The sequence below is a fragment of the Talpa europaea genome (genome assembly GCF_964194135.1).
Source record: "Talpa europaea genome assembly, chromosome: 5".
In the NCBI taxonomy this organism is placed as follows: Eukaryota; Metazoa; Chordata; class Mammalia; order Eulipotyphla; family Talpidae; genus Talpa; species Talpa europaea.
Genome location: NC_140071.1, coordinates 32,380,697 through 32,405,641, shown reverse-complemented (window position 1 = coordinate 32,405,641; position 24,945 = coordinate 32,380,697). Strand labels below are relative to the sequence as shown.

The 24,945-nt window shown below is 38.0% G+C and overlaps 1 protein-coding gene across 1 annotated transcript in view; it reads left to right on the top strand.

Annotated features, from left to right (window-relative positions):
* Nucleotides 1-311: 311 nt before the first annotated feature.
* The window catches only part of ERAP2 (endoplasmic reticulum aminopeptidase 2), a gene marked incomplete at its 3' end in the record, with an annotated part of 38,590 nt that continues 13,956 nt past the window's right edge, over nt 312-24,945 (top strand). Inside the window, exons 1-10 of the mRNA XM_084232919.1 lie at nt 312-904; nt 4,913-5,051; nt 8,532-8,666; nt 10,490-10,610; nt 13,822-13,976; nt 17,351-17,464; nt 18,791-18,922; nt 19,373-19,504; nt 21,910-21,978; nt 22,868-23,043. Coding sequence (XP_084089045.1) covers nt 348-904; nt 4,913-5,051; nt 8,532-8,666; nt 10,490-10,610; nt 13,822-13,976; nt 17,351-17,464; nt 18,791-18,922; nt 19,373-19,504; nt 21,910-21,978; nt 22,868-23,043 — 1,730 coding nt within the window. The 5' untranslated portion in view covers nt 312-347. The remainder of the gene's footprint in view (nt 905-4,912; nt 5,052-8,531; nt 8,667-10,489; nt 10,611-13,821; nt 13,977-17,350; nt 17,465-18,790; nt 18,923-19,372; nt 19,505-21,909; nt 21,979-22,867; nt 23,044-24,945) is intronic.

Below are 24,945 nucleotides of genomic sequence, written 5' to 3'. Positions count from 1 at the left end.
AACCAGTGCTGCAGAGGCTGCAGGCAGCTTGGCAACCCAGTGCTCAACCGCTGCGCCACCGGGGAGGCCCAACTTTCTCATTTCTTATGTGAACATTGGGTGTGATTCTGACAGAGGGCAGGTTTTCTTAATTTACATGTATCCTTTTATTTTTAACATTTTTATTTATGAATTGGAATCTTTTTCTTCATGCTGGAATATTTTTTTTTTTTCCTTCCAGGTTTAATCCATTCACTGAAACTTATCCTTTGTGACTTAACTGGAGCTAATAGAGTGTGATGGACAAGATTAAGCCTGGATGTTAACTTGTGTTCTACAGAAGACATTTAGCATTCCATTTTCCTGCAATGGTTAATTCACACAGAAAACTAATATTTAATGTTTACATCGGATTTTACTACTCAACAATCATCTTGCCCCAAATATGCCTTTGTTCTCAGCTCTCGATGTTGCCTAATGATCAGCCCAGTAAGAACCCTGGGCCTTTCCATGTATCCACCAATGGAGAACAATTTCCTTGGCATGAGCTAAGGCTCCCAAGAGTGGTCTTTCCCCTACACTATGAGCTTTATGTCCACCCAAACCTCACCACCCTGGACTTTGTTGCCTCTGAGCAGATTGAAGTGTTGGTCAGAGACATCACTCAATTTATCATCTTGCATAGCAAAGATCTTGAAATCACAAAGGCCACCCTTCATTCAGAGGAAGATGTGAGATACAAGAAACCAGGAAAACCACTAGATGTTTTGAGTTACCCTGCTCATCAACAGATTGCACTGCTGGTTCCAGAGAAACTTATGGCTGATATGAGATATTTTGTGACTATTGACTTCCAGGCCAAGTTAGCTGAAGGCTTTGAAGGGTTTTATAAAAGCACCTATAGAACTCTTGGTGGTGAAACAAGGTAAGATATTGTTCCAGTTGTTTAGATTCTTGTAATACTTTCTTTCTGGGTTACAACTCTGCTAGGAGCAGGCTTCAGTGGTCACTTACAAAAACCCAATAAACTCTAGAACCTTGAAAGAGAAGCTCTACCATCCCTTAAGGAAATCACAGTAAAGTTGGGGAGGTAGGATGCAAAGGAATAAACAGCCAAAGGGTAAATAACCAGGAGGAGAAACCAATAATTGTCTGAGAAAAGACATACATTTTTGTGCTGGAAAAGAAGGTCTGTGAAGAAAGAGTTGAAATGGGGAAGGCATCTCAGTGGAGGTAAGTCTGATCTGGGACCAGAAGGAAATGTAAGTGAGATCTGGGCTGAGAGGAAATGAAAACATGTGCTTTGAAATGGCATACCTTTGATTCAGAAAACAGGAACAAGTCTGTATGAAGAATTGAAAACTGTGCTCTCTCCAGCCAGTTCAAGTTTATTGAGCACATGTTGTGTGGCAGGCACTGTTCTGAGCACTGAAGGTACAGTGGTGAGATATAGTGGGAAAATAAGTTAAATGGACAAGGTAAGCAATAAATGCTGTGAAGGAAATAAAACAAGGTGTTGAGCTCAAGAATAAGTATAGCAGGGGATTGGTACTCATTTAGCTGAATGGTCAAAGGAAGTCCTTTCCAAGGAGGCACATTTAAACTAAGACCTACCTAAATTTTATTTTAAAGGAGACAATCATGATTACATCTTTGGAAAAGTGTCTCCAGAAAAGGGAGCAACAAAATGCAAAGGTTGGAAGGTGTGATTGATTGAGAATAGAAAGAAGGCTGGCGTGGCTTGAGGAGAGTGACAAGGGAAATAAAGAGTAGAAAAGGGTCAGATCATGCAATAACTTAGGGCCTCTTGTAAAGAATTTAGGTCTTTACTCTAGTGGTGTATAAAAATCTAGTGTCTACTGAGGGTGCTTTATTAAAAGGAAAAATAGGGCCTCCCCTGGTGGTGCAGCGGTTGAGTGCTGGGCTGCGAGGCTGCCCGCAGCCTCTGCAGCGCCGGTTCCTTCCCCGCCAGCGAGGGTCCCACAAAAAAAAAAAAAAAGGAAAAACAGAAGAAAGTATCCATTTAGGAGTCCATCTCAGTAATTCAGGCAAGCAATGATCATGGCTTGGGCCGGGTTAGTGCAATGCTTATGGAGTGAAGTGATTGAATTTGGCATGTGTTCTGGATCATGAAACAGACAGAATTTGATTACATATTGGTAATGTGAGGAGAGAGAAGGAGAGGAATCAAACATGCGTTCTCATTAAGGGTCTATTCTATAAGAGAAGAGGTGTCTGACTTCAGGGCTTTCCCACCTTTTATCAGGTGTTTTCAAGTGTCAGTTAAAAGAACCCAAATACAATAGTTTAACCGTGTAGGGGGCTATTTTTCTTATGCATCAAGAAATTCAGAAGTAGGACAACTCAGGTTTGTTACAATGCTCCTTAGCATTAGCAGATCCCAGGCTTCATCTTTCTGCTCAACACCCTTTGCATATATATAGCTTTCTTCTTAATACATGATGATTTCTGCCTCTCTCAGCACTCGGTTTACATCCCTCACAGGAATAAGAGGGAATGCCAAAAAGAAAAGGCAAAAAGATATATTCCAGTTGAGTCTACCTCCTTTGATTAAGTTTCCCTACCCAGTAAGTTCAACTAGGCCAGAAAGATAGGCTACACTACATTGTAAGAGAGTCTGAAGCAGTGATTCTTCTATGTGGACAGATGCCTGTCCAGATTCTGTGAGATCTGAGAAAGGGGAACGGATATTGGTAGGCAACTTTAGCAGTGTCTGCTGCATGCTACTATTCTCCTCCCACCTTAGATACTTACTGCCCATTGGGGGGTCACAGGCCCACCCTACAGCCCTTGGCAGTCTACTTTGGACAGTCCCTTGCTGAGTTCATTCATTACCCTCCCTTTGGGGATGTTCTTGCTCTCTGCAGCCTCAGTTCTCAGGGTCAGCACAGATTGGATAGGAAACTTATTAAGACCTTCGCTAAGTCACCTTGTAACCAGTGGTGACTTCTTGCATTTTTTCAAGTGATAAAGTCTCCTTCCCAAGGAAATAATCTTTAGAATATCATTTTGGGAGGCATGAGAAACTACAGGGGGAGATTTTTTTTGGAATAAGAGCTGGAAGACTTTCCAGAGTGCTTCCCAAATTAGCCACAGGCCATTTTTCACTCTTAAGATTAGTCAGCTCTCTTCATACCCAGTCACCTGGTAAGTCTAGCATGTAGGATGATTCACAGGACAATGTCAAGTGAATCTTGTGAATCTCTCTCACATACACATACATTATATACATATATACACACTATATATATATATACACACACACATATACATGCACACACTACCTTAATCTAAAATACAAACATAATTCAGTTAATAATAGTTCTTTGAGAAGCAGGTCATTGTTTTGTGTGCAGAGCTAAAATTACTTGTGTAAGTAGCAAAGAAAATCTTAAAAATGTTTGGTTTTGGGCCTCCCCGGTGGCGCAGCGGTTGAGCGCTGGGTTGCGAAGCTGCCCGCGGCCTCTGCGACGCCGGTTCGATCCCCGGCTGCTCCCCGGCCACCGGAGGAGGATCCCACATGGCGCGCAGACCTCTCCTACTGCCCGCTGCTCCCCTCAGCAGTGTACTTCAGTCCTTCTGCCTGCTCTGCTCCCCACTCTGGCTCTGGTGAATTCTCTCACCCTCCCGTGCTTCTGACTGTACCCAGTGCATGTATAAACAAAACAAACAAACAAATATAATAAATAAATAAATAAATAAATAAATAAATTAAATAAAATAAAAAAAAGAATGGCTGAGCCTTTAAAAAAAAAATGTTTGGTTTTTCCAAAGACTTACTATAATCAAAATTTTAAAGTCGTAAAAGTTATTCCATACCCTTGGAATTCCTTTACATTTGTACTACCTGCTTCCAGATCCAAATAAACCCCCCATAAGTCCCAAGCAAATCATTTAGCTCTTTAGTCTCTTTTCTCCGGTCTCTATTATAGAAAGAAAGTAAAACTGAGCAAAAATTTCTTGATAGTTCTTTTTCCCTTTTGACCCTTCTCATCCTTTTTCTGACCTTCAGCCTTTCTATTTTTCCCTTCTTCTCCAAGCAAAATCTGCTTCCCAGATTTACTTCTTAATTGAAGTTTTAAGTCCAGAGAATAAATGAGTAATTTTACATTTTTGTGCATTATCAAAGTGATGAAGTATAGAGATTTGCCAGAGTACCTATCTACCTGCATATTTTAAAGCCTGGAGCTGCCTTGAAGAGAAGAGAGAGCTATTAGTGTTTGGTCCCCCACAAAAACCAGGGGCTGAGAATGGTACCAGGGTAAGAGTCAAGAGTGAAGCCCTGCCTCCTCCAGTAGGGAGAACCTTAAAGGTGTCATTTCCAGTCCAGAACTTCAAGGATCAAGGTGAAGTAGACACCTGGTCTGACTTCTTCTTTTTCCCTGCTCTTCTTCCCTTACTCCCTTACTGATTTCTCTTGGCAACATGTTCTAAATCAATCAGTGTCTGCTCCCTGGGGGCACAACTTAAGACATCACTCATATGTGTAATTTTTGAATGTCTGGTTGAGACCCTCTGGTTTAGAGATGGCACTAACTGATAATTCATGATCAATTTTGAGGTCAAAGGGACTGGGCATGCTTATCTTAATTTACTGGCTAAGGTTACTAGTAATTTACTGGCTAAGGTTACTAGTAAGATAACCAAGTTCCCTGCGCCTCAACATCTTTGTCTGCAGAGAATCAAAAGAGAGTTGCCCTCTAAGTTATTAATGTTTGGCAACTATGAAATACAATTTTCCCTTCATACTTCCATAGAGAGTCTGGGTTCTTTAAGATTATAGTTTGAGCAATAAAATATATTACCTACAAGTAATATTCCAAAGGCACAAGTTCATTTTTTCTTTGGTTTTGTTTTGTTTTTGCTTGTATATTCTGACCAGGGATTGGGATGGGGTTGCATTTTTTTACAGAACAATTGCAGTAACAGATTTTGAGCCAACCGAAGCACGAATGGCTTTCCCTTGCTTTGATGAACCATTGTTCAAAGCCAACTTTTCAATCAAGATAAGAAGAGAGAGCAGACACATTGCACTATCCAACATGCCAAAGGTATTGCTAAATTGGGGAATCACCTTTAAGTTGAGCTTTGGTCTTTGTCGTGGTATTTTTTAATATTTCTTCTGTTTTCAGGATGTAAGCCATTAATTTGTTTTATCCATCTATATAATATATAATAATCCCCATCCATCTATATTTTAACATGAGGTTTTGTTATACAAGAATGTGACTTATATTTTTGTCTGTTTTTATGGAAACAGTGTTCTTTTAAGTCAGGGTTACTGGGCCAGCAATGAAATTCAGAATCACCTAGAGCAACACTTCTCAAACTATAATACTCACAATGAATCAAGCCAGGATCTTGTTAAAATTCACATTCTGATTCAGTAGTTCTTGGGGTGAGCTAACAATCCTGCCTTTCTAACAAGCTCCCAGGTGCTGCCACTGCTGCCAACTCAGGGAATGAAATGGAAAGTTCCTTGAGGGTCCAGTCTGGTGCACACTCTGGGAAATTTTGATCAGGACTCTACAATGAAATTTAGAAATCCTTCTTTTAAGTTCCACAGGTGCTTCTTAAATTTATTTATAAAAATTATTTATTGTGGTTATACATTTTTTAGTTGAAAGAGACCTTTGAAACACTTGGTTCGTATTTGTAATTCAAAAATGCAGAAACCCTCAAAGACGTGGCAGAACCTGAGCTTTATTTGATATTCACTAGTGATGCACTTGCCATTTGTGCTGTTGAGCACAATGTAAAATATTTCCCCCATTGCTGCTTGGAAAGTAGGACAAAAATAGAGGCTCTCCTGAGTCTTCATAAGCCAGCAGGTGGCCCTATCCTATTGTCCTCATTGCCTCAGCAGTGACCCCTCCATGGAGGAAAGGGAGAATTGAGCTGAAATACTAGACACTGAATTTCCCCAGATGTTTGTTTAATGCTGGGAAAGGTATTTGCTTTGAAATACAGGCAGAGCAGATCAAGGGAAAAAGGAACAAGAGTCCCTGTGACGCATACGCCAGTTTTTCCGTGATTGTACAGACAGCAATTTTATTAGCCCTCTCGTTTTCAGGTAAAATGATCTCCTGACTTAACTCCAGGTCTTTTTTTTTTCCTAACTAAATGTGAATTTAAAGGCAATTTAGTTTCTTTCCTTGCAGCTTTTTATTAATATAATTTTTCATATGATAATCTTGGAGGGTAATGTGAAAATTTCATTGGTAAAGATTTTTAATTAAACTGATGCAAACACAAGTTACCATTTCATTTTTGTATTAGAATTGAAAATTTCTAATTTCAGAAACCTCCAAACACTTTTTATATTTAGGGAAAAGCAAGTGAATACTTCAGAAATATTTTATACAATCCCTGAATCTTTGCATTGCCTTGTTGACCAGTTCTCTGGATCATACTTTTTCCCCAGCAAATACTGGGTTAACTTTCTGCTTCTCATTGACATACCCTACCCAGGCTTTCATGGTTAGCCAAAAAGGCAGCACTGGAGTAAATATGTAATCATACTCCCTGGATAATAATCATAGCACATCAGATGGGTTATGGACTCATGGGGGGAAGCAACACACACTCAGTTCTCAATGTCTAGTTAAGAATGCAACATTTAAGGGCAGTGCAGTAGCCACCCAAGCACTGGTAAAGGCAGCCTATCTTCTGGGCATGTTTTTGCTCCCTTCATTCCTTAAGGGAACTCACACCTGCTGGGGTGACACTTGTGATGCAAGCACAGTCCTGCCAGCCTTGAGAAAACAGCTAAATCTTTGTCTTGCAACAAATGTTTTATACTTGGAGCTTACATCACCATCCTGAAAAAATGTATACTAATACCCCATACGTTTCCATTTAAGGCAGTGTTAATCCACATGGATCACTCCAGATCGCTATACAAAATGCAGTGTCCATCTTTATGGGGGTGGGGGAATTAGAGGGAATTTCCATCTGTCTCCTAGCCATCTCCACCACCAGTTGTCTAGTGTCATAGATTGTTGTGTCCGCATAGTCCAAGTCTTCCTCCTCCTGTCACCCTCCACACACTTGACTAAGTGGTTTTGTTGCTGAGTTTGGTCAGAAGAAAATCACAATGCTCTTTCCTCAGCATTCACCACAAGCACTCTCCTCTGCTGGAATATGTGCCCATGTAACTCTGATTGAATCAGACTCCTAAAAAAAAGGATTTTGCAGTTGGTAAAATTAATTTGCTAAACAGGCATAAAAATTACAGCCCTCTATATACTCCTTATCTTTATTAGAGTATTCAGTCAGTATCTTCTGCTTTATCAGAACTTAGGAATTGTTTTCTTTAAATAGAATTCTGTAGAATTAAAATCTGTCAAATTTAATTTGATTTTAATTTAATTCTATAGAATCTAATAGCACAAAAATGTGCCACTTGGCAGTTTATGGTCATGCTTCAAGCTGTTTTCCCTCACCAAAGCAAACTAATCTTTTTCAAACACAAAACACACTCAATAAGCTTGCATAGCACTGTCACAATAAGCTTGGTTAGCACTGTCACACACACCTGAAATGTGTGTGGGGGGGTGGGGAGAGGGGTGGCAATGCAGGACGAATGATGTAGTCTAAGAGTTGTTACCAATTTGAAGAAAGTGATATGTTCAGAATAATTTATATATATATATATATATATATATATATATATATATATTAGTAAGACTATTGTACCATGGTGGAGACCACCCATAGGAAGAACCATCCAGAGTAAATAAAGGCACAACTTAGTGATGACACAGTGAATTTGATGGCTAAAACTGACTAGTCTGTAGGTTTAAAGCCTTTTGCTTCCTCAGTAGATAGGAGAAGCTTAAATTACTAATGACCTCCTTGGCCTGACCGCTCTCATTGCTGAATCAATGAAGCAAAGATAAAATAAGACTATGACTCAAGCAGTCACACAGCGAGTGAAGAATGAGCAATGCCTTTGCAGTCACACGCTTACATCCTGTCTTGGTTCTGCCATGGAACTAGCCGTGTGACTTGGGGCAATTGAGTTAGCATTACTGAAACTGTTCCTCACCTGTGAAATAACACCTACCTCATACACAAATAATAAGAGGATTAAATATAATGCAAAGCATCTAGCACTGGGTTGTTTCTTGTTTCCTTCTGCAACAGAGATCACTGTTTATTGTATAACAAAGAGAAAGGGACCGTTCTCCTGAACTTTTACTTAGAAGCATGGAAATTGAATTTATGCCAGTGTCAATAATAATTACATTCCTAGAAAGAAGAAACATCCAAAATGTTTTTATGCTTTAAAGTGATAAAATAAGATTTATCATTTTGGGATCCCAAAGCACTGCATTGTGTTTTTAAGGAAATTCAGGGACAAAGTAAGGAGGGAAGGCTACAATGTGTGAAAAGCCATTAATCTCTTATTAGAGCATTCAGTCTCCTGGGAGTGCCAGATTTTCCTCTAATTTATCTGTCTTAAGTCATTGGTGTAGTTGTGAAATATTCCAATTTTTAATTTCTATTCTTTCCCTTCTTGTATATAGGTTAAGACAATTGAACTTGAAGGAGGCCTCTTGGAAGATCATTTTGAAACTACTGTAAAAATGAGTACATACCTTGTAGCCTACATAGTTTGTGATTTCAACTCTGTGAGTGGCACAAGCTCTTCAGGGGTTAAGGTGAGACTGAGTTCTAATTTCAAACACGTGCAAAAGGGCCTCCCTCGTGGCGCAAATGGTTAAGATGCAACCTATGAAGCTATCTACAGCCATTGCAGCACGAGATCGATCCCCAGTCAGGGAGCCACCCACGTGGCGCGGCAGATCTCTCCTGTAATTTTCATGTAATATATGGTCAATATACCTCTACTGACTCGCCCACTGCTCACCTCAGCAGTGTATTTCAGTCAATCTGCCTGTTCTGTTCCCCACTCTGTCTCTGGTGAGTCCTCTCACCCTCCACAACTCTGGCCTGTACCCCAGCTCTTGTATGCATAAATAAAACAATTGTTAAAAAAAAAAGTGCAGAAAAGGACAGTGGACTCCTCTATTTTCTTCAAGCTTTTTTGCTTACTATAAGAGCATCATGCTTATTTTACAAAATAGAGATAGGCAAAAAATAAAATAATCACCATCACCAAAATATAGCTTCTGATATTAGTGTAAACCTTCCACCTATCTTCTATGTTTCAATATAAGAGGCTATATACAGTAACAGTAACAATATATACTAAATGTATATATTGTTTTGCTCAATTTTCATTAAATTATGCCACTATTTTTAGTATATTATAATTGCATGATACTATATTACATGGAAGTACCATAAGGATTTTTTAATCAGCATCTTATTTAAAACAATCTTATTTTCTCTAATTTGTTCTCTATAAGTTTTTCCTCAATGACAGGAGATCATCATAATTTTTAGATGTTTGCAAATGGCACTCAATGATTATTAAATGTCAGTAGAAACACTGAAGATAAAAAAGAATTCCTTCTTCCGAGGAACCAAACAATAAATATAAAATCATATTCAAAGAACTATAAAATAATGCTTATAAAAATAATTCTAAAATAGCTGTTGGCATTTTAGGCTACAGAGAATTGACATATTCCTGTGGATATGCAGATATATATATATGTGTATGTGTGAGTGTGTATATATTCATATATACACACATATATATTATGAGCTTTGCATAATAAATGCATTAGGAGCTTTACATATATATTATGATCTTGGCACTCCATAAATATTGAGGCACTCCTGCACTTGGCTATTTATGTGCATAGATAAGGTCTATAACTATACATGAGTGATTTAGAGGACGTTACCTAATCTCCTTGTGTTTCCATTGTTTCAACTCTAAAATGAAGATGGTAACACCTACTTCATAGGACTGGTGAGAAGATTAAGTTAGACTTTACATGTAAGCATTTAGCACAGTACCTGATAAACCACTGAAATATATATTCTTATTTTACATGTTCTATGGCTCTTTGGCTAATTCAGGGCATGAAAATGGGTCATGAAATGAAAATACTTGAACCAAGAAATTTGGCATCTAATGGTTTTTTTCCCACATTGTGGCTAGTTACTTGGGGTGGGAGAGGGTCACTGTATAATTCAGTAAATTCTTGAAGGTTCCCCACATCATGGACTTACATTATATTTGAATTTGTGTTGGTGGTCATACTTTTGGAAAGCTAGTTCTCAAGTATTAGGATATATCAGTGATGGGTTCAAGGGCACGCCTGGTATAATGAGTTCATATAACTGGAAATTTATCAATCAGCACCTAGGCAATAGATTCTAATAGAAGGTGGAGGGCCAGTTGTAATTTTCCAAACACACGTATGATTTCATACTTTACTTATGCTTAATGGTATCTAATAATTTCTTGAAAAGTGCCATCTGCCTTTCTTGGATGAGGGTTGTTAGAAATAGAATTATGCTGTCATAGAGCTGTCACTTAAGACTATTTCTGATCAATATTTCTCAGGTGTCCATCTATGCATCCCCAGACAAATGGGATCAAACGCACTACGCTTTGGAAGCATCACTGAAGCTACTTGACTTTTATGAAAATTACTTTGATATCAACTATGCACTCCCCAAGCTAGGTAGGTTCAAATTCCACATCATTTCCTTTATTTTTACTTCTAGACTTGCTTTGCTTTCTTCCCTCTCTATATGTGATTTAAATGAAGATTGAAAGGTAAGCCGAGGACACAATCATTTATAGCTCAGAATGGTTTTAAGTGCAGAAAATAGAGTATTTATATGAAACCTGAATAGTGAAATTCTTTTTTTTCTATTATTTTATCGGATTGATATTAAAATAGCAGCATTGCCTGCTAGGTTTAATTGGATGTGTTTTCTGGAGCACGTATTTTTTCGATACCATATTTGTATAGACCAGCAATCTTTTACATAAGTATATATAAAAAAGGATTATATAAACTGCTGAAAATTATTCCTTTATATGTTATTAAGAATGCATTGAGAATGGAAATTAAGCCAGGGAATATAAGACTCTAAGTATTTTTGTGGAAAACAGATAACATGAATATGGCAGTGGTAGATCTTTGTAAGAGAAGATACAAATAGCCTATCTTGGTTTTAATTTTATATCCCAAAAAATAAAAGTTGTGATTTTTAGAATGTTGCAGAACATATAAAAAGCATGACAAGCTTCATAATTTATGTAGATTAGTTTTTATAGTTTCTGACAATCAAAAACCTTTTTTTTCCTTTGGACTTTAGGACATACTCCTTATCATATCATTCCTTTCCTTTCCTCCCAACTTCCATACAGCTTTTCTTAGAAAAATTAAAAAGGACCATTGAAAGACATCCCCAAGGGCCTTATTCATACAATTCCTGAGTCTCACCATATTATTATAGTGTAGATTCTATAAACCCCTTAGTACAGATTTACTTAATTCAGTTTACCCATAATCTACTGCTTTCCTCTATGTCAAAAGTCAAGGAAAAAAATCAATCAACAGCTATCAACTATGCTATATTGCTCATGAAAAATGCAACCTTGAAGATAATATGAAATGTATTTGAAAACTAAGAAGAGAAAAAACTAACTTAAGAAAAAATAGAATAAAAACAAGCACCTCTAGTGGTATGGGCCTCTAGTATAAAATTATCAATGCAATTTAGAAAGGAGTCATTCCCACATTTGAAGTGTTAATGAATATGAATCTTTAATATTGTTTATTTATTTTTTGACCATATTATAAATAATTGACTTTATTCACTAGACTTAACCAGTATTAATTCCAGGCAAAGTGATTACAAACCAAATGCATTGTTTCATTACAAACTTGGAAAAACTTACCTTCCTTTTTAGCCAAATAGTACTTCTTACACAATGACCTTGCAGAATAAGAAAAATGAATTTCAAGATTAAATATTAGTCATAAAATTTCTAACCTATATGAAGTCTTTGCAAAAAGTTATACATACACACAGAGATATAATGTAAATATACCTTATACCTGAGTTGCTCAAAGGTGATTAAATTTTACTTCCCCCTCCCCAGACTTTGTTAAGAAGTAAAGATCAATACTGAAAAGAAAATTGAAACCAGAAAGTATTAATGCCCATGGCTTTCCCCCTCTACTGTCCTAGGACACCTGTTCAAAAAACAGGCCATATATGCTTGAAATATTAATTCAAATATTCATTAATTGAGTCAATATCAATTAATTGAATTAAAAATTAATTCAAATATTTTTGGAGATTCCTCCTCAAAGGCATCTTTTTGTTTTGTTGTGTTGTGTTTTTTTAATTGTTATTTTTAATCCCTGATCCCTTATTTTCCCACCTATATTCCTCCTATAAGTGAAACCATCCAATATTTTTCTTTTTGCTTCTGACTTTTTTCATGGAGCATAATCCCTTCTAGCTCCATCCATGTTGCTACAAATGGCATTAGTTTATCTTTTTGATTGCTTAATAGTATTCTGTTGTGTATATATACCATCTTCTTGATCCAGTCATCTATTTTTGGGCATTTGGGTTGTCTCCAAGTCTTACCTATTGTAAATAGTGCTGCAATAAACATAGGGGTGCAGGTATCCTTTTGAATTATTGTTTTTGTGTCCTTTGGATAGATCCCTAGGAGTGGAATTGCTGGGTCATATGTTCCATTTTTAGTAGGCTGAGGAAACTCCACAGAGCTTTCCATAGTGGCTGGACCAGTTTGCACTCCCACCAGCAGTGTAGGAGAATTCGTTTGTTACCACATCCTCACCAACATTTGTTGTTGCTAGTTTTTTTAATATGTGCCCTTCTTACTGGTATAAGGTGATATCTCATTATGGTTTTGATTTGCATTTCCCTGATTATGAGGGACGTTAAACATTTTTTCATATGTCTGTTGGACATTTGCATTTCCTCTTTGGAGAAGTGTCTTTTGAGTTCTTCTGCCCATTTTTTGACTGGATTGTTTACTTTGTTTTAACTGATAGTCATGTGAGCTTTTTGTATATCTTTGTGATCGATCCCTTATCAGTTGTGTGGAGTGCAAAAATTTTCTCCCAATTAGTAGGGTGTCTCTTTGTTTTGGTTAATGTCTCTCTAAAAGTCATCTTTTAAAAATATAAAAATCCTTTGTCTTTCTTTTTTGTAGAAATTAGTTCATCATCTTATGATGAATATCAAACATTTTATAAATTATTTGATACCTTCTGTCTTTAAAGTTTTTAGCAGTACTTATATAAAGTACAACATGAATATTTTAGAATAAATTATTTTCTTAGCAGTGATACACACAGGCTATTTTCAGAGTTCAGTACTTTTAGAAAAAAAATGATTGGGGTCTCCCTGGTGGCCTAGGGGTTAGTCTCAGTGCTATTACCTATACAGCCTGAGTTTAATCCCCAACCAGGGAGCTAACCCACATATGGTATAGCAGACCTCTCCTGTCTCACCCACTGCTCCCGCAGTGGTGTATTTTAGTAGATCTGCCTATTTTCCTCCCCACCCTGCCTCTGGTGAATCCTCTCATCCCCCCGCCCCGCACCTCTGACCTACACTCCAGCTATTCTATGCATAAATAAATCTTAAAAAAAAAAAAGATTGAATGTCTATATGTTACTTCAGCTACAACAAAAACTGCACTTATAGAATTTATTCTCCTTGGTAATGGGTACTGTTTATTTTCAATACAGCCACAAAATAACATGCCAATGTTAAGAGATTCTTGGTGTTTTTGGAAAGTCTGCTTTCGTATATTAAAAGATATTTGAGGAGGAAGCAAGGCCCACTCCTGGCATGGATGCCACATGATCAAGTGTCATTGTTCCTTTTTTTTAGATCTAATTGCCATTCCTGACTTTGGATCCGGAGCCATGGAAAATTGGGGGCTCATCACATATCGAGAGACATCACTGCTCTTTGATCCCAAAACCTCTTCTGCTTCTGATAAACTGTGGGTCACCAGAGTCATAGCCCATGAACTAGCGCACCAGGTAACTGACACCTACGGCATTCTCTTAATATCATTCCAAGAGACCATTGTCCGATACCGCTAACCTTTATGAAACAATGTGTAGTCATGTCATCTCACTTCTAGAGGGAATCTTAGGGATTAGCATACTAAATACAATATATGAAGTAACGGAAGGCGCAATGTCTAGACTATATGACATTTTATCAGAAGAGAATTTTATCACACTAGAAGTGGCCACTACATCCTTTAAAACTCTTTAAAGCAAAACCTTCAAATACCTCTTGGAAAGAAGGGTGGACTATAACTCTGCAGATATGTAAGTTCAGCTTTGGAAACTCAAATAGAAATTTCTATTTAAAATATTTCTCCTTACACCTCCTACGGCTAGAAGTTCAGGGAAAAATTAATCTCCCTTCAGTTAGGAAGAGTGAGTAAATGGCCATAATGAAGTACTTCAAGACCCAGTAGTCACAGGCTGCTGACCCGGCAAACATAATCTCTCTAAACTTCAATGTCTTCATCTGTAAAATTACATTAACAATAGCTCTTGCTTCTAAAAACTGTTGTGAGGATCAGAAATAAGTGTTTGTGCCTGTCATATAGTAGGCACTCAAAAATGTTAGTTATTAATAATGACACCCACTACTATTACCATTTCTGCAGAAGATTTCTAAGACCCCTCCACACTGTATTACATACAAATAGGAAATTGTAAAACTAGCTCTATGGATATCAGAGTCTATTTCCTCTCTACTTTGTTTCTGAAAATTCCCAGTAATGCTCTGACTTATTAAAAGCACTAGAAATTCTCCTTTACCATGTGGTAAAATATTCCATTGAAGAAAATAGTAAAAATCTCCTATTTTTTAACTTTCAACTTTATCATTACTATATTAATTAGTTCCTCTTTAAAAAAAAAAGTACCGACCTAAGCACCCAATTACATTGGAGCCATACTTAGAACTATACTTTGAGAACGTTGAGCAGCTTCCTTTGGTTTAGAATCTACCTGCTGGCCCTTTTTAGGGGGATTGATCATTAGTCACTGGGGACTCTAAAACACTTAAGAGAGTCTGGGGATTCATAATCTTGCTACCCAATGTTTGTAGGGAAATGATAGGAGAGATGTGGCTCTGACAATCCATGCTCCCTCTGGGTCTTCCATTAATAGCTTCTCTTTCATGAATATTTCAAAGTCTAGGACTGAAGTAGCCAGCAACTTCGAAATTTTTGCTCTGACTATTTTGGCATACCACTGGTCTCCATATAACTATGTCACTCCTCTGTGTAAAACACTGGTAAAGATGTCCAAGGTCAACTTGGTGAACATCAGAACATCAGGATTCATAGGTTGGCATACAAGTCCCCCATGACCTGGCCCTTCTCCACTGCTCCCGCCTCATCTCTTACTAACACCCTAAGCTTTAATCATGCTGGCCTGCCTGCCACTTACTGAACATGCTAGGTTGTGCCATCCTTTGTGTCTTTTTCTTTTTAAAGATTTATTTATTTGTTTATTTGTTTGTTTGTTTGTTTATGCATAGAACAATTGGCGTGTAGACCAGAGGTGCGGGGTGGGGGCAATGTGAGAGGAGCCATCAGAGACAGAGCAGGAAGCATAATAGATGGATCCACTGAAATACACTGCTGAGGGAAGACGTGGGTTGACTCCCTGGCTGGGGATCAAACTCAAGGCACAGCACAGTGATAGTGTGATAGCACTGAGACTTAACCCCCTGAGCCACCAGAGAGGACTCTCCTTTGTGTCTTTGTTTTAGCTATTGGATCTGCATAGAGCACACCTCACTTCCAACATTCCTGGAGGACCCCTTGCAAGGCTCAGGGAAATAATAATTTTCTGATTTTCCTATACACTATGACATTGAGCTGATTCTTTACTCCTGGAATCCCCTTTGTACAGGCAATGATCACAGTGTCAGTAGTGCTTATTGCAAGTATTTGTCTATTGGTTTACCTCCATCATTTGTATTGAGGCAATGACTGAATTATATACATCTTTGTATTTCTGATATATAGTATGGTACCAGGATCATTGTATGTTCTCAGTAGATATTTAATGAATGAATGAAAAAATAAGTCTTACTAAAGTGAGTAGAATCATCTCAGCCTATGCTTCTCAAACTCATCGCTTCTCATATCGAGTAAACATTTGTCCCTTCTCTCAGATGCCCTTGAGAAGATTGGCACCAACTTGTGCAATGAGCTAAGGGTTGCCAGAAAAGGAATAGTGCTTAACCAACTTCTAGAAATGACATATCTAGTGTTTTCTGCCTTCTAAGTGTAGCGAGGCTCTTCTGAATCTTAGAATCTTACTGTTTTAAGTTTTCTATCCTGGCAATTGCAATCCTAAAATAGATGAACTAGAGGCACAATATTGGGCACATAGACTAAGTAAACAAACAAAATATTAAAGTACATGAAAATAACTTAGTATTTCATTTGTATTACAAATCAAATATAGGTCATGGGTAAATTTCTGTTCAGATTATCTTTATGCATACTTTAAACTTTAATTATGATATTTAAAATGTCAGCACTTAGGGGCCTCCCCGGTGGCGCAGCAATTGAGCGCTGGGTTGCGAAGCTGCCTGCAGCCTCTACAACACCAGTTTGATCTCCGGCTGTTCCCCGGCCACCGAAGGAGGGTCCCACATGGCTCACAGACCTCTCCTGCCGCCCGCTGCTCCCCTCAGCAGTGTATTTTGGTCCTTCTGCCTGCTCTGCTCCCCGCTCTGGCTCTGGTGAATTCTCTCACCCTCCTGTGTTTCTGACTGTACCCAGTGCTTGTATAAATAAATAAATAAACAAACAAACAAATAAATAAATAAATCTTAAATAAATAAATAAATAAATAAAATAAAAGTATAAAAATCAGCACTTAATTCTCTGTAGTGGCCAAGTTCAATCCTGAAAGTAAGTTAGGAAAAGGTTAACACTGTTTGCCCATCAGTAATAATATGTAACAACAATAATGTGTCCTAAATGTGTCTTAAATGAATTCTTATGATTCTCTTAAAAACACCTGCTATTCAATATAAAAGGTTGACTTACCCAACAGTGTATTTTGGTTCATATTCTCCTTAAATCCAAAAATCAAGGATAAAGTAAGATTATCTGAATTGTTTCTAATGCACAAGAAATAAAAAACACTCCAAAAATATTTCATTTCTTCCTTAATATTAAATCTAATAACTAGGAAACACTGGGAGGAAAGATGAAATTGTAATATTGGGAGCAATAAGGATACAAAAGAAAGAAAAGTGAAGCAAGCAGAAGTGGCAAGAAGAGAAGGCAGGGAATCATTTCAAGAATTTTTGCAGAAAGGGGGGCCTCCCTGGTGATGCAATATGTAACTGAGTTTTTACCTTCTAGTGGTTTGGCAATCTGGTTACAATGGAATGGTGGAATGATCTTTGGCTCAACGAGGGTTTCGCAAAGCACATGGAACTTATCTCTGTTGGTGCTACATATCCAGAGCTACAGTTTGTAAGTTCAGAATTTCATACATCATACCATAAGTCCTAAGGAATCATTAATTTCCAATTACAATTTTCAATGAGTGCTAGAGAAAAAACAATATACTGTTGTCTTTGAACCTGTGGTGTTTTGTTTGATTAAGATTCATACTTGTAATGGCTTGTCAAGGCTGCCCTGACAAAGCACCAAAGATTTGGGGGCCTAAGCAATGGAAATTTATTTTCTCTTAGTTTTGGAGAAGTCCAAGATCAAGTTGTTGGTAGGTTTGGTTTCTCCTGAGGCTTTACTCCTTAACTAACAGATGGTGTCTGTGTCCTTACACGGTCTTTGTGCCAATAAACCCTGGTGCCTCCCTAAAGGTCTAAATTTCCTTTTCTAATAAGTCAGGTTGGATTAGGGTCAACCCTAATGCATTCATTTTAATGCAACCCCTCTTTACAGGGCCTGTCTCCAAAAACAGTCCTATTCTGCGGTACTGTGATCTGGGTACCTCAGACTCAAGTGTGAATTTGATATGTGGGGACATAAAGAGCAGTAAGCATAAGTCCTTCAGCCAAAAACTGGTGGGCAGAAAGCTCAAATAGTACAAATATATAGCTGTGTATAGGGGTGAAAGAAAAGAATATCACCATCTACATACATCGTTATATGCATCTATAATACACCTGTATGGCATCAGACAAGGTAAATGCCCATGACTATAGATCTATGCTCAGTTCTTGGCATTTAACTTCCACTGAGCGTGATTTCAAGCTTATTCCTTTAGCATTTCCAGAGGGCTTGTTTATATCCCCAAAATGTGTAAAAGATTTCTTCAAACTTATCTTTTCTAATAAGCATAATGAGGTCTGAACGCCACATATCAAGGCAGTTAACAAAGGTTAATTAGGTCTTTGGGGTGAACATGTATTGAATACAGTATAAACAGACATGGACTCAAAGTCAGTATCTTCTTATTTGCTACATGCTGAATCCAAGTTTATTTACACAGTTTCACATATTTTCACTTGTAAAATGTATATAATGTACCCCCTTGCATGGTGTCGAAGAATTGGTGATGATGGTTGTAAGATGGGAGCCATTAAAAGCCATTAAAAGTTTATTTCTGTAACGGGCTTGGTACATGGCAAATATTCATCCAATATCCGAGTGAATGTTGGATTCAAACCTTTATGAAGTAGAGAATTGGTGACAGGGAAATATATAAAGGGAAAGAAATGTCGTGCAAGACTATTGATTGAATATTTACTTCTAAGAATATCTTACTAAGCCAGCATGTTTTCTGTGGTTTTGAGGGTATCAAATGGAATTGAAAATTTTTTCTCTCCTGTTTAGGATGACTATTTTTTGGATGTGTGTTTTGAAGTAATTAGCAGAGATGCATTAAATTCATCCCGTCCTGTCTCCAATCAAGCAGAAACTCCTACTCAAATACATGAAATGTTTGATGCTGTTTCCTATAACAAGGTAGTGAATGCTATAACTAAAGGAAGCTCTACTTCACTAGCAATAAAATGTTGACCAATAAAGTCAATAGTTTAAGAAGTTGTTTCCAGGTTACTGCTACATATTTCCCTTATTGTTTTACTTGCTGATCATTTTTCACATATTACACATGTTCTATAAAATTTAAGCTTTCTCTAAATAAGGGAAAAAGAAAAAGACAAATTATAATAAAGGAAAAATCACAATCAACAAGCAACTATAAACCAGAGACATACTATGGGGAGGGAGGAGGAGAGATTAGGATCAAAATAAGGGGGGTGGGAATTATATGGGGAATATAACCAAGATGAAAATGCATACATTGTGCAAAAGTGAAAAATGATGTTAAAAATATATAAAATAAAATAAATCACATCATGCTATGTTTTCCTTATCTTCTTGCTTGTGTGTATATGTATTTTTGTTTTATAGGGAGCTTGTATTTTGAATATGCTCAAGGATTTTCTGACTGAGGAGAAATTTCAGAGAGGAATTGTTTACTACTTAAAGAAGTTCAGCTATAGAAATGCTAAGAACAATGATTTGTGGAGCAGTCTGTCAAATGTAAGTCATAAAATGGGTTACAGTAGACTGTTGTTAAACCTAAAAAGTCACAGACCAATTATGAAGGTTTATGAATAATCACATAGTCAGTCAACTGATACTTATTCCTCTTGCCACATTGCCAGGGTACCTAGAAAACAGCACCTTTCTTTGTCCCCTGGCACCACACTAAACCAGAATGCGACCCTGAGTTAGCCACAGGAGATGAACATTTGGTCTCCTTTTCTTTGGCTCCCCTTCCATAGTTAATTCAACACTATTATCTGCTCTTTTACCAAAATCTTTAATGACTTTGTAATTCTTACCATATAATACCTAATCATCTCTGCCTAAAATTTAAGGTTGAGCTCTTCTGGCTCAATTTTCCAACATTGTCCTCTGCTGAGTGAAACACATCTTGTTCCCCATAGAAAGAAATCCTGCTCAAGCCCTGTTTTATCATACATTTGTTTCTAGAGCCTTTATTACCTGAAGCACTCTTTCTTCTTTGCAGCAATTCAGCTTCTATCCATCTTTCCAGATCTAGCTATTTTACCTCCTCCTTACAGACTGCTTCAGACTTCACCAGTCTGTGTGGGTGCTGGTGGGGATCTTGTGGGAGATAACAAGGCCTTTGTAGGTCTGGACGAACACTTGTGGGGTCCCAGAGAAGTCCTCAATGTCTCTGCTGGCTTGGGTAGGGGCCAGTGGTGTTTCATGAAGGCTCGGATTGCTCTGGCACCCTCTGCAGCATGGGTACAGGGTTTCACCAGTCTGAGTGGTTACTCATAGGATCTCATAGAAAGTTAGGAAGTGTCTGCCAGTCTGGGTGCATGCTGGAAGGGTCTTGTGGAAGGTTACTAGGTCTCTGGCCCTTCTGGCACCCTCCCTGATGTGCGTCCAGGCTTTCACCAGAATGGATAGGCACTGGTGTGGTCTTGCAGAAGCTCACAAGGCCTTTTCTGGTCTGAGCAGGGACAATAGGGTTCTTTAAGGCCAACTGTGAATGCCCCTATGTTAGTCTTTATCATGTTTATAACCTTATGGTAGGCATTATCATACCATTTTTTTTTACAAATGGGAAAACTAATACTAAGGGAAAAATTTGCTCATACTAAATGAGTGTGGAGTCATTAGTTAAAACCTGTATTCTGATTTTAAGTCCAGTATTCATTCCTTCGGTTGCATCACAGCTTCTCCTATTTATCAGGAAAGTCTCCCATCTAACCTTCTCCTATAGTGCTAAATTATTGTTGATCCCTGATGCCAAATAAAACTGTGGTATAAAACTGATAAATTCTTGAAGATATTTTACTCACCATTGTGTCTCATATCATTAATTTTCAGACGTATCAATAGCAACTTGAGAATCAGAAGAATTATTTGTTATTTTTTACAATATCATTTAACAGCACTTAGGGAGCCTTAGTGAGTATATATGTCATATTTTTCATTTATAGTTAGAGCACCAGCTCCTGGTTATTCAAAGGTCAGTTGCCAATTTGTGGATTAACTTAGGTCACATTTCAATTCCATTCATTTCAAGATGTATTGTTCACTTGCTATATACTACTGTGGTAGTCATTGAGAATACCCAAGTAAGGTGTTGCCCCCACTGCCAAGGAGTTTACGATGTGCTGGGGAAGGTTAGTAGGAGACAGAGTTGTCTACATGCTAATGAGGGGCATAAGTAACATGAGCAATGAAAAAACAGAGTAGGATCTTTTCTAGGGGAAAAGGAAGAAATAAAAGGAAAATTCAACAAAGTAAATCATCTCTAAGACAGTAAATCCATTTCTTTAGGAAGTGTAAATATTTTTTTATTTTTTTAAAGATTTTATTTATTTTTATACAAGAGCTGGGGTACAGGCCAGAGGCATGGGAGGATGAGAGGATTCACCAGAGACAGAGTGGGGAGCAGAACAGGCAGACTGAGGAAATACACTGCTGAGGGGAGCAGCAGGCGAGACAGGAAAGGCCTGATGCACCATGTGGGATTTTCGCCAGCCGGCCGGGATCGAACCCACACTGCAGAGGTTGTGGACAGCTTCACAGTGTGGCACTGAACCCGCTGCACCACGGGGGAGGCCCAGCAGTGTAAATATTTTTGATGAAAAGTTAATTCATCCCAATCTGGTTATGATCAGAGAATTCATGAGAATGAAAAGGCCTCTTCACAGTGACCCTAGGAAGTACCCCCAAAGCTACTCATATATATAAAACAAGAAGAGTAACTTTGGGTTATTTTCTAGGCTCACTGGGAAGATGCCTTTTATTTTCTCAAATTGCTAAGCTTGTTTCCATATCTAGATGAATTGAATTTTCATATAGTTACGCTAATAAATGGCTGCACTTAAGTCTAATATTCATATTCAGCCAACTATCAGTGCCTAATGATAGTGCTCATTTTACTCTTGTTTTTATAGAGTTGTTTAGAAGGCGATTTGACATCTGGTGGATTTTGTTATTCTGATTCCAAGACAACAAGCAACACAGTAAGTATAAAGGGACTTACAGAGTAGAGGAACCCGGGCATGTCACCAGATCCCATGTAAGTGTGGCATGTAAAGAAGCTCAGCTGTCCCTTTAAATAACTGGAGAGGAAGAGGGACTCCACAATTTTCCTTGAAACAGAGCTGCCTAGAGAAGGAAGGTTAGGGCCATTCAGTGGATGATGTTGTTACTATTATATTTTTATTGCTATAACTCAGCTTTCCCACAGCCCAATGCCAGCTAAAAATATCTCAGCTCAAAATTCTTCTGAGTGGTTCCTGCTGCATTGGCATTCTCTAGGCTTGAAAAGTGCCAAACCAAACATGTTGTTAGGTTTGGAAACAGAGTGAATGGCTTTCTTAAGCCTTTGTCTTTTTGTTTCTCTCTGGGATATAATTGAAATACTTTAGGAAAAGGACAAAAAAATCATTTAAAAAAAGACAAACTTAAAGAAAAAGAGTTATAAGTTGTGGCTTTTAGAGGAATATTCAGCACCGCCCACTGACCAGAAATCCAAACTCTAAGTTAGGAAGCTAAAGGTGTTATTTTCCAGTCATTGTACCTCTAGTGATATAATATTGCTCTGCTGAAATATGTAAAGCTTCCCCAAAGACATTTCCTTCCTCAGTCCCCAGGATTCCACAGTTGTTAAAATGGAGAGGTTTTTTTTTCTTTTGTTTTAAGGATCAGAAGGGAGCCTCTAGTCAAGCTCTTCCTGTTGGGTTAATGGTTCCTGCCATGTGCTAACACTCAAGCTCTCACACCCTCCTTCAGGTACTTTGCAGAGAGCAGCCCTGGGGTCAGCCTGAGTTCTCCTTTCTTCCTCCCCAAGCCTAAGGAGGTCAAAGTTTCTGCTCTTTGATTTCTCTCTTCTGTCACTTGTCATTTCAGCTCAGTTTTTTAGGAGAACATGTGGAGGTCAAAGAGATGATGACTACCTGGACTCTCCAGAAAGGAATCCCCGTGGTGGTGGTTAAACAAGAAGGCACTTTCCTCCAAATACAACAGGAGCGCTTCCTGAAGGGGGTTTTCAAAGAGGACCCTGAATGGGGGGCCCTGCAGGAAAGGTGACCAATTTTCTTCTCTCATTTAGTTTCCCTCCTCTTGATTTGCTCATTATTTAACTAGTTTTCTATTAGCTTCTCTGGCAACTTGGTGGGATACCATTTCTACATCGAACTCCAAGGTCTGCATCTATCTTGATCTAAGCTAAGTCTTTAACAGATTTGAAGAGTTTCAGGAGGTACAGATTGCATTGTTCAGCAGCCCTAGTTTTAGTAATTCTACTGCTGCCTTTTGAGCGCTGGTGCTAATGCAGAGGGTGATTGGTTACATTTCTTTTATAATTTACCCTGACTCTTCACTATGACATTTCTTGGCTCTAAAAAGTGACAGGTCCATATCTAGGAAGTGTTATGACATCTAAACATCTTATCACAAGAGAAAAGATATTCCCTGTGTGATAAAGACCTCCTGTTGCCTTTTGTTATTCAGTAGTAGACTAAAAATATAATGTCTTCAAACATATGATGTTCTTGGTAATGATGAAAACAAATCCAATTAATCATACTGTCAACTTATTTACCAACCCAACCTGAGAAAACTTGTTAAAGGCTTTCCTGAAATCGAGAAACACTACATTGTTCATATTTCTCTCATCTTTTATTAGTCCTATCAGTAAGATAAATGAGGCTATTTAAAATGTAATAATGCAAGTAAATCGGTGCTAGTTCTTATGATTATTTTTCCTTAGAAAGACAGGATCTAGTGTCTAATGACAATTCTAGAATTTTTCTGAGAAGCACAAAGCAAATTCAAGGTCTGTGTTTCCATTTATTTCACCAGGTACCTATTTCCAATCTAACAGCAGCTCTTACACCATTTTCTATGCACACACCCTTCTATTTTTCTATAGGTCCTTTTGAAGTTTGAACCTCAGAGAACTCAGACAATTTGTAACTTGGCAACTCAGCCTGGAAAATTTAATATTTGATTCATTACTGGCAAAGCAGGACTTACCATTTTGAAACTTACCAAAATGTCACAAGAGAGTTGACTAGTATGCAAGGCCCAGAATAACAAATTTGTGTCATAATGATCTTTTTCCTCTATCTGCTCTGATCTGTTTTGATTGCTATTATAAAATTATTACCCTCTGATTCATATCTGTCCAAACTCATGAAATGCTACCGACCCTGTCTTTATTCCTAGGTATGTTTATCCGGAAAAATCCCTTTCCTTCTAGAGTCAAGATTCCATGCAGGAATCTCAATCCATTATGTTTGTAAGGGCAGGAATGACCACAGTGCAGGTTTTCTGATCCCATGCAGACTGGGTAAAGGAGGAGTCAGAGTCCTCAGTAGTTTCGCAGGTTTTTTATTTGGGGTTCACCAGGCATATGGCAGGCAGGGGTGCTGGCTGGGGGGCTGCTTCTCGGCTTCTCTTTCGGCTTCGGCTTCGGCTTCTGCTGCTGCTGCTGCTGCTGGCGTCCCTGTGACGCCACCCTTAAAAAGCACAGTCTTAGCACAGCTGAATCCCATCTACCTATGCCCACACCCTATTCCAGGTGCCCGCCATCAGGCATGCATTCAGGACAAGGATCCATCATCTATACTGATGGCGGGAGGGCAGAAAAGCCTGACATTTTCTTTACCCTACAATGTTATAGCAATATCTATGTTTCTATTTTTACTTTTTTGTATAAATACTTCAATTGCTTTGTTCATTATCTGAGCTCTGTGGATTAGCAGATTATTTCTGCTGACGCTTTATGATAGAGAGTTCATGTACATTGTTTACTTCATTAATTTATATTTTTCCAGAGAATTAATGGGTGCTTCCTCAATTACTTTTCCTTCTGGTTTATATCTGTTCGTGTTATCAGGGACATGATTTTACCTGTGCAGGCTTATTACAGTTAATATGGACTGATGTAATAGAAGTGAATTTTAGAAGCTACTAGAAAGTTA